The 10,204-nt window shown below is 43.7% G+C and overlaps 1 protein-coding gene across 5 annotated transcripts; it reads right to left on the bottom strand.

Moving 5' to 3' along the window:
- Positions 1 to 280: 280 nt before the first annotated feature.
- Positions 281 to 9,415, bottom strand: adck5 (aarF domain containing kinase 5). Of its 5 annotated transcripts, none has more exons than XM_062529105.1 (15): positions 9,296 to 9,415; positions 8,167 to 8,255; positions 7,402 to 7,551; positions 7,169 to 7,244; positions 6,297 to 6,531; positions 5,431 to 5,567; positions 4,373 to 4,486; positions 3,877 to 4,008; positions 3,596 to 3,679; positions 3,408 to 3,489; positions 3,104 to 3,182; positions 2,590 to 2,681; positions 2,098 to 2,350; positions 1,653 to 1,769; positions 281 to 1,217 (listed from the first exon to the last, which is right to left on the bottom strand). In XM_062529105.1, the coding sequence occupies exons 1-15, from the start codon at positions 9,317 to 9,319 to the stop codon at positions 1,115 to 1,117; spliced, it is 1,767 nt and encodes a 588-aa protein (XP_062385089.1). In that variant the 5' UTR covers positions 9,320 to 9,415; the 3' UTR covers positions 281 to 1,114. The 5 variants fall into 5 exon arrangements, with proteins under 5 accessions (XP_062385089.1, XP_062385091.1, XP_062385092.1 ...); XM_062529107.1 differs by having other exon boundaries at positions 5,431 to 5,571; positions 6,287 to 6,487; XM_062529108.1 differs by lacking the exons at positions 8,167 to 8,255; positions 9,296 to 9,415 and having other exon boundaries at positions 7,406 to 7,541.
- Between the last annotated feature and the right edge of the window lie 789 nt (positions 9,416 to 10,204).

Raw genomic sequence — 10,204 nt, 5'->3', positions numbered from 1 at the left:
CCACCGTGCAATCCAATGTCTGCAATATGATTCGGGCGTCCCTTAGTCGTCACAGACAGATTTTTTGGGAGAACAAAGGTACTTAGTTATCACGTATCGGGAAAAGAAAAAAGGATAGTGATGACTGAGCTGAAGGGGATGGGTCTTTCCTGGGATGAAACACAGGTCAAAGCACAAGACACGGTTCAGTGGCAGTGTATGATTGTGGCCTTATGCCCCAACTGGGACGAAGAGGATAAGTAAGTAATCACATAAGACCAACGTTTTTTTGCTTTATTTTTATTGTGCTAAATGACACTGCACATTGTGCATGAATAGAATATCACAGCAGATAAAAACGTAGTACGGACTAAATACATAATGTTCCCCTGACAGCAGCAGAAGTTACTGTAGATGGTGTGCTTTGGTGTTCTGATCTTCTCTTGTTCAGGGATGTCCAGGTTTACAAAACATGCTCATGGTGATATCTGGACAGCCCACCTGCCATGAAGGTATTCGTGTACAACATATAAACTTTCATTATGTATTGTAGAAGTCATGGCATTGATCAACACATACAAAAAATATTTGTTTTGTTTAATAATGCATGTATTTCAGATTTACATTATGTTGGGAATTACTTAAAAAAAACAAAAAAAACCCTGTACTGTATAAAAGGTTAAAATAATTCATTAAGACTAAACTTCAGTTCACCAACTTCAGTGTGAAAGTGAAAAGTAAAATGAGACTATTGCTTCATGTCAACAATATTGTTACGTTTGTAATATTCTCTGCATCCACCCTTTTCAATTTCACTTTTTTAGTCATTGCTCTTCCTTCATCGAGTTTCTTCAACTTTGAAATGCAAAATGAAAATGTTCTCTACAGAGGAGTGAAAGAACATCCAAAAAAAACCTGGGCCTGGAGAGTCCACAATATAAAACAGCACCAGTTTGATAAAAAATAAATAATAAAACCCCTTCAACATCCACTGATTACAAAAGTCTATGAGACTTCATATGAAAAATCCATGATTTGATCTTTCTTGCATTATTCTGGTGGTGCCAGACGCATGTTTCCACAGAATGGGTCCCCTGCTGAGGTAGGAAGTTTGGGTGACTGCTGTGTCCACCCCTCACTTCAGGTACTGGTACACTTCCTGGTCCAGGGTGATGAGACCGAAGAAGGAGAGGATTTGGAGTAGCGATCGGGTCAAGCTCATCATGGCCATCTCTGTCCTGTAAGGACACACAAAGACACAAGTCAAAACAAACAAACAAACAAACAAACAACTATGGAATCCAAATCCATAGGCGTCCCTGTACACAAGCCTTTAGTCATACAGGCGCAGGTGAGGAAGGGAAGTACAATTCAAAAGTGAAAGATCAAAATCACCGCACACCGAACTTAATGTCGTTTATTATTATTATTATCATTATTATTATTATTTGGAGCAAACTAACAACAACTAATGGGACTTGGCTATAATATAACTCTTCCTCCACATCCATACATGTTTTGATAATATGAGTATTAATTTATGTTGTGTGTAAATAGTATACAAAAGTAACCCTCAACTTAGACCTCCTGTCAACTACCAATGTTTAGTAAAGAGCAGCTGGCTTTTGCACACACAGTATAGCACAGCTTGATGCATAGGATGCTGTATTTACCTCAGGGCACACTCAAACTTGAGGCTCTCCCAGGAGGTCCTGAGCCAGCAGAAGAGTCTGAAGCTGGGTAGCACCCTGGTGTCGTCAGCCTGGATCTTGCCCCATCCGCGCACAGCGCTAGAGCCAACACAACCCACATACACAGGCTCAATGGCAAGGCAAGGATACACAATCTTATAGCACAAAAAGAGCTTTCATTACAGAGGACTATTCAAAAAATAGCACTAAACTGTATTTTACCCATATTGGTGTGGTTAAAAAAAAAAAAAAACACTGAGTTGAGATGGGTCTCTGTTTACCTCAATGGTTAAAATCTATGTTGGATAAATATAATGATGCACATCGACCATTAGGGGTCATTGATTCACAACAACTATTTTTTCTTGCTTTTCTGATTTTAAAAACACCATCATCACTTCAGCGCATTCAGCCATGCTCCTCCCACCTCTTGGCCATGACGAAGTAGCGGTCGACCGGCGCCCCGAGGGTGATGTTGATGCTGCGCACCGTGTTGATGTTCCGGAACACCAGCAGCATGGGCCGCGGCAGGGCCTTCAGCACCTGCATGACGTTGTCGAAGTGGTTGGCGGCCATGTTGCGCATGTACGCCGTCTCCTCGCGGCTCAGGATGTTCCCCAGGCCCAGCTCCCGCATGTTGATTGGCCGCTGCAGGAGCATCTCACAGAACAGGAAGTAATCTGATGGAGAAGGAGCCAATCAGGGATGAGAGCGAGAGAGAGAGAGGCGTAAGATATTTCTCGAAAATGACAGCTTACTTCCAAGTACCGGTAAGCGTTCCACCTACACTGCAGTGACTAACCATGACAAGCCATCATGGCATAGTGCCAATGCAAAGAAAACGAGCCCAGAGGCTTTCTTTATCCAGTGCCTCTCAGGGTTACTGATGTATTTCCATTTCTATCTTTATAGCACTAACCTTTGACCCCAAGATCATTGGAGTACCTCTTCATGCCGTCATTGTCTCGCAGAATGATAGCGCGCCACAGCTTACACAAGGCTACCCGGTCACTATCAGAGAGAGAGGGGGAATGGTGTGAGACAGTAAGACGGATAGAAGCGAAAGCAAAAAAAAGGCCAGAGAGAGAGAGAGAGAGAGAGAGAGAGAGAGAGAGAGAGAGAGAGAGAGAGAGAGAAAGAGAGAGAGAGAGAGAGAGAGAGAGAGAGAGAGCAGACACTGGTTCAAGGCTGAAGACATTTCCCGGAGTATGTTATTCATCCTGTTGCATCATCCACTACTTGGTTATCTCAAAAGCCTTCGGGGCAATGAGCAAGCGCCTATTTCACAGCTATCACTCATGTTAAAATGTGTCAAGCATAATTGCCATAACAACAGATTACATGTGTTCCGTTCCTAGTAAAAAACATTTCAGTAGTCCTCATTGTCAAAAACAAAAATCATTAAGAAATGCACTATTCCCAGGTATTCTTACCTTTTACTGAGGTATTCATAGAGGCCATGATCAAGGAGAACCAATTCCGCTTTCTTATCTGGTCCTCTCCGTACAAGCACTACAACAAAACAAACCAAAGAAAACTGTTTACTCAACTCTGTACTCTTCACAGAATGTGAAAAAAAGACAGCCTTGGCCTACAGCCAGAGCCTTCCCTTCATGTTCTGTTGATACAGTTATGGGAAATGCCTACAGGCAAAATGATCCATTTATACACTTGACTTCAAGTTCAGAGAAGTGAAACATGTCCCTCCCCCAGAACACACACACACAGAATCATTACCATTGCCCGGGTGTGGATCAGCATGAATGAATCCTGTGTAAAAGATTTGCTCGGCAAACGTCCGAATAAGCTTATCCGCTGTCTGAAAGAAAAAGCAAGAAAAGAATTGCCAGAATTGTCATACTTTTGTAATCACGCTTAAAGACGCTGATTGTGATGATTGTGGACTCCCTCGTCAGTACACTCACATCTCTCAGGCTGAGTCCTTGTCTTCTGATCTCTTCGACATTGTTGATTTTGCAGCCCTCACAAAACTCGGCAGTCAGCACCCTCTTCAAAGTGGAACAGTTCAACAGTGTACACAAATAGACAGCAGACAACAGCACATAGAATAGAATTGAATAGAACAGAATTGAACAGCACAGAACAGAATAGAATATGATCATTCTAATTCTTGCAACAAGATTAAATTTCAAAGATTCCCGTGCCAGCATTAATGAGAGGAAATGTGTTTCTCCGGACTGCGTACCTTGCTGGTGTAATCCCAGAAGACTTTTGGCACCACGATGAATTTGAAATGTTTCAGCTCCTCCGCACAGCGCTCAGAGTTCTTGCCTTCATTCTCAAAGTCCAGCTCCTGGGCCAGAGTTCCCTTCAGGTCCTGGACATTGTAAACAGACAAGGGGAAAAACAAAGCATTTACCTAAACCTTATAAAAGGAATGGCTGAAGAAGAACAGTTCTATTTCATTTCTTCTGACCGCCAGAGGCGGTGGTGGCCATCCGAAATTCATAGAACCGTGGTTATATGCATAACCTTCGTTTTAAAGCAAAGTTTTAAAACAACGAAACCAAAAAAATATATTACCAATTTCCAATAAACATAAAAATAAAAACAGACTTATGTTTCATGCATTACTGTGAGAACAACAACAACATTGGGAGTTCTGGACACTGAGTGGCTGCTGTTGTGGGCTGACCTGAAAAGGATTTCTGAGAAAAGCTGGACTGCTTTGGCAGACTGACCTTGAGGACCCAGCGGAAGCCGAAGCTGGGGTGCATGAATTTCACCACGTCCAGAAGTCTCTCCACCGTCCAGATGTCACCTTCAAAGCGATCCCGCAGGTCTATGTACTGAACCTGCCATGGGTTATTCGCAAGCAAACACACACACACACACACACACACACACACACCTATTACTTGCATGTAACACAGTAAGGTAAACTCTCTGCAAAGGCAAATAGACCAGGATGGACAACAGAGAGTAGCCATGTAATAGAAAGTAGCTCCCTGCCCAAGACCAAACACCTCAAATCTTATCTGCTTTCCGCTAACCCCTTCACCAGCACTGGCCTCGGCCAAGGCCGCTGCTGAAACATCAACTCGAATTTCCTTGAATGGGTATCTATCTATCTATCAACTCGCCCGGAAGGGCACTACAGCGAGACTCCCTTGCGTTCCTTCCCCCACTCCCTATGGATACCTGTTGACCGTTGACTCTGTCTGGGACCTGACCAAGGCTGTCTCCACAGCAACTTCCTGTGGGGCGCCAAGGTTAGGATGCCAGTCGACGCAACTCTCCAGGCCTACACATACACGTACACTGATGCAGATATGCAATCACTCTCAACAGGAGCATAGTCTGGGGTTGCCTTTTTTTCTCCTCCCCTCTCCTCATGTTATGCTGGACTTGTACATCCCATCTGCCTTCCCGTCCTGACTAGCCCCCTTGTCACATTTATATATATGGTCAGGTTGGTGAAATCTCATTGTACATGTATCTTGTGTACTTGTATAATGACAATAAAGGCTATTCATTACATTGCATTATAGCTTTTGAACTTTTACCCCATGGGTACATCCAGCCAGCGTCAATATTAAGAATAATATTTACTGAGCCTTTGCAATTACATCTGCATTCTTATAGGAATAGAAACATATGATCTTTTTAACAGAATATTACAAGCACGAGGGATTAAAAAACAGGTGAAATGACTCCTGAAGTTTTGATTTTGAGTGCATGACCGGTAGAGTAACCAGGGGAGCTGTGAGGGTATGGAGAGAGTGAACAAACTGCCCACCTTCACAGCCACCGGAGTCCCATCATGGAGCTCTGCTTTGTGCACTTGGGCCAGACTGGCGGCTGCCACCGGCTCGTAGTCGAACTTCCGGAAAATCTTGTCTGGAGTTGTATTGAAATCTTCCTGAAAAAGGGCGTCTACCTATGAGAAAAAAAAAGAAAAATAAATCAACCCATATACTGACCTAGAAACCCATATAATGACTGAATACGGTCATGCTGTAGCTACAGATTCAAAAGGACTTCCATGCACAACTCATCCTGATCTGTATCTAATTGATGATGCCTCTAGTTGATTGAATGTGTGTACGTGCATAAGGCAGAATGCAAAGAAGTAAATGCTTCCTATCTAAGTAGGTTACACAGCTACCCAGTATTCCAATGATGGCAAACTCTGGGTGAACTTCCAGTGATAAACCTAATTTGCATATGACAAGTTTGCAGCAACATTGCCAAAAGTTAATCGCAACTGCCTGCCAGAAACCTAATTTGCAAATGAAAATACGACCCCGCCGCAAATTTGTGGTAACCGTTTGCCAGAAGCCTGACATTTCTGGAAGGGACAGTGTGAATCGGTGGTCTTCTGTGGCCCCGCCAACTCATGAGCCTGGCTTGCTGCCTGTGTTTTCTCTTTGTGCGTTCACAATGCTGACTTTCTTAATGTGCTTAATTAGATTCATTGATACATTACGTGTCACTTTGAAATCTGGGTGTGACGTCCCCTTCTATGTTCCATGCTTGAGCCGGCATGTTACATTTGTTTCATCAGGGCTGAACACAGCCTGCTCAATCCTGCTCTACTACCAGCCCACAGGAGCTCAGTTTACCACTGGACGACAACAGACAGGTGAGCTCACCTCCTTGTACCTGCGATTGAGGGCCTTGTCCTCCAGGACGCGCAGCGTGCGGATGTACTCGGGGGGCAGCAGGTGGTTGAAGGCGCACAGGCCCTGGCCCAGTTTGATGTAGAGGCCGCCGTTCTGCACGGCCCCCTCCACCATGTTGTCAGCCGCCCGCTGGTGGCACGCCGACATGCTCTCCGTGTACACCTGGCTGCTCTGGCGTGAGACCACGACAGACCACAGGAGAGAGGGAGACATGACTACACACATTACTAACACACTAACAGGGGAGCTACACCAGGCGCGTAACTGAAGCGTACCGTTCGCGACACGTAACTTCCTGATTATTAGCCGCGGCTTATACATTGATTTTGCTAAATTTCTTTAGCTATGAGGTTAATACAGGGGGTTAGTTAATAATGGTGTTAATATGGTTTTGTTTCTTTTAAATGGCATAAAACACTGTCCTGCGGCATATACACAATGCAGCTTATATGCGGGAAATTACTGTACAGGGGAGCTACACCAGGCGCTTAACTGAAGCGTTCAGTTTGCGACGCGTAAAATCCATTTTAGAGGACTGGTCTGTTTTTTTTCGAATGTACGCGCCACTGTCGCGTCTGGTGTAGCTACTGCCATTGATTATAGTGATTATTAATCACTTCTGCAACATACGCGTCGCGAACAGAACGCTTCAGTTACATGCCTGGTGTAGCTCCCCTGTAACACCTAAATACATACAGTGCTTACAGTGCCACTGCACATGTTAGAGAAAACATAAAAAGTTATGTTTTTGGGTGACGGAAAATAAATGCATTACATCCGATTCTTCAGCTAATAACATACAATATTTACGACAGACAAGGTGTGACTATTCCATCGGATGATCAAGCCTACCTCATCCACTCCCCTGAGGGCAATATTGGAGGTCCACCAGTAATCTACAGAGATTACCATTCCAACGTACAAAGATCTGCAGAGAAGAGGTAGATCATTTAAGACAGGCAATCTCCACATAACAGGTGATTAGGTTTTATTTACCTAATTGGCCACAAACAGCTCGGCAGTGACAAGATTCTGAGACAAATAAGCTGAGACAGACAGACACAGACAGACCTACAGAGACAGACCTACAGAAACGCCCCACGCCTTCCGCGAATATCTTCATCTTCCTCCTCTCCCTCGGCTCAGATATGGCGTACTTGACCCCCAGCACCACCGGTGTGCCCACAGCGACCCCCAGCAGCATCTTCGTCACCACTCCTCGACTCTTCTCAACTCTGTAGGATGGAGGAGACACGAGTCATCCCAGGTGCATACTGTCCATATGGCATCCTCATCCCAGGTATACAGTATATGACTGGAGAAGCAAGGAGGAGGAATGGACACCCAAGTAGAGGTGGCCAGGGGATTATCGTGGAAAAAGGACACACTCCGGTCGCTTTTGAAGTTATTTTTTTCAAGACTGATGTTTTGGCAAGCAATTAAACTCTCATTTGAAACATTAATATCGACATGAATTCCTGCAAAGATTCCCAACACCAAGTTTTAGACATTGGTCAACAAGCTTTGAACAAAACAACCAGCAACATTTATGTCAACAGCCCTACTTGTTGACTGTCAAAACGTTATGCTGTCAGCTATCACGTCACTGCAGTTGTGTTTGGATGTTGCCCTTCTGTAACAACACCATAGGTGCCTCTCATGCAGCGTTTATACGTCCTCCCTCGCTCCTCGGGCCTCGATCCTCACTGATCTACATAAAGAATGATGGGGGGGAAACAATGGGATAGTCTATCCAGTGTTAGTTATAGATCAGTGGGAACGCCCCTCGAGGATCGAGCATCGAGGATCGAGGAGGCATGTTGAGAGGCACCCCGTGGCTTCAGTTTTACCTGTGTGTCCGCAGAGTTCGACATGGTAGTACATGAGGCGAAGCATGGTATCGCTCCAACAGGGACAGATGATGGCGACACAGCCGGACCTACGAGACATGCATAATAATTGGAGTTCAGTTCAGTACAGAAACATTGTGCACAGCACTACACTGAATTAGACAAATAAGCGGTTGCCCTTATATCTCCTATGGTCCTATGATCAAGAGTGTACTCGGATGGATGAAGTATGCTACCAGCCAAAATGTTTTTCACGGTAATTCTTGAAGATCAACTATGCAGCAGAATTACTATATGAAGTCTACTGCTTGTTATGTGTAGTCCCCCACCCAACATGAGAGAGGATGTTCAGCAAGGTCACAACAATCTTGTCAAGTGGATTGTTTTCATTAGTTGAGTAAAGAACGGCATGTCTCTACATGGTCAGTCTGATTTATACAAAGGGTGCTATGTCAGGGACATCCAAACTAGTGGGCTGCTCGTTCATTTCCCACGATGTAAACAGACCACCAGAGCTGTGGCTAGTGTATCTAGGAGATCAACGTATTCTCTTAATACACAGCAAAGTATAGTCTACAGTACGTCTTAATTCTATTATCTGACCAAAGAAGAGTTTGGCAACCATGCCAAGGCACAAATCTGTTTTTCCCCAGTCTGACCCCTTGGACACGACGTAAATAGCCAATGGCAGACAGAAGAGGTCTACTGAATCCCTTACAAAACCCATCAGTCATCTGTTCATAGCAGGACATCTGGATTCAGAAACGCAGCTTGGTTAACGTTACACATTATCCTGCTGCAGGCAGCATGCCCTCGGGTCGAGTCGTTATAACGTTAGATCCTAATAAACTATAACGTTAGGCTACGCTCACTCACGTGGCTATGATTTTCACATTGAACTCATCAATACCAATATCAGCCGGACAAGCATATATATGACTTATACGTTTACATCCAACTTAACAATTGGTAATATTAGCTTACTTACAACTCTTGCCACTGACTAACATGACTGACAAGTTATGACATTGATAACGTTAGTCGTCTGACCTCATATTACAACGTATGTTAACCTTATTTGACCTAACCCCATGCAAGAACCATGTAATATCGAGTCTAAAACACTTACAGCTCTGAATGTCTCTGCAGTCATGTTTCGATCAGATTTCTGCCATTAATAGTGGGCTGGGGGTTGAAGATCTCCGTGGATGTTCTGTGTACCACGAATGTCACGGCGCTAGTGGTCTACTGCTCATGGAGAAAATTCATTGGCTACTTGCATACGTAGGAGATCACGTGAGGTGTGGTCCGACAGTCAATTTCTCCGTAGTACAAAATGCGTTGTGTGCGTACCGTTGGATGGAATGTCATTCCGTTATTTTAATAACATTTTGAGTCCAGGCTTTGCACGGAAATACAACATCTTGAATTGACTTATCATTGAGTCTATAAAAGGTTAATACCAATATTTTCATTGAATCACACTGCCGTCTGCCGGTGCCAAGTTGGAAATGCACCATTCGCTTGCAAATGGAACAGACATACAGGCCTAACAAAATGTCATATCCTCTTCCAGATGTTATGCATGTTAAATGGATCTTTGTGGCATTTGTCATTTCCCTCCAGATGATTGCTGTAGGTCTAAGGGTAATGACAATGAAAATATATTCTAGGTCCAAAGTCAGTTTTAAGCAGGCTAATCTGAAAAAAAGAAAAGAAAAGAAAAGACATTGACATTTGTATAGATCATCTTAGGCTACAACAGAAAAAGCAATGTCAAATCAGCAAAAACAATTATTAACTGGTAGAATATTGCACCTAATTGTGCTGCAATCTGTAGCCTAGTTAAATCATGGTTAACTGTTGCTGTAGGTAGGCCTAATGATTTGTGCTATTGGTAGTCCAACCCGAACATTGGGTTATTGTAACCAAATTGTCAGGTTAATCTAACACAATTTATGTTATTTTCACCCTCATTGCTGGGTTAATTGACCGCCACATGAATGTAGATCTTTTTTCAATAATGAGTTTTGTGGCC

This window comes from Sardina pilchardus, chromosome 24 (genome assembly GCF_963854185.1).
Source record: "Sardina pilchardus chromosome 24, fSarPil1.1, whole genome shotgun sequence".
Classification (NCBI taxonomy): Eukaryota; Metazoa; Chordata; class Actinopteri; order Clupeiformes; family Clupeidae; genus Sardina; species Sardina pilchardus.
Note: the sequence above shows the minus strand (reverse complement) of the source record. Positions and strands in the feature narration are given on the sequence as shown.

Coding starts and splice junctions, on each gene's coding strand:
- adck5 (XM_062529105.1), bottom strand. CDS start 9,319: ATGACTGCAGAGACATTCAGAGCT. Junction 8,256..9,295: donor CTGCAGAGACATTCAGAGCT/GTAAGTGTTTTA, acceptor CATGTCTCGTAG/GTCCGGCTGTGTCGCCATCA. Junction 3,680..3,876: donor TCTGGGATTACACCAGCAAG/GTACGCAGTCCG, acceptor TCCACTTTGAAG/AGGGTGCTGACTGCCGAGTT.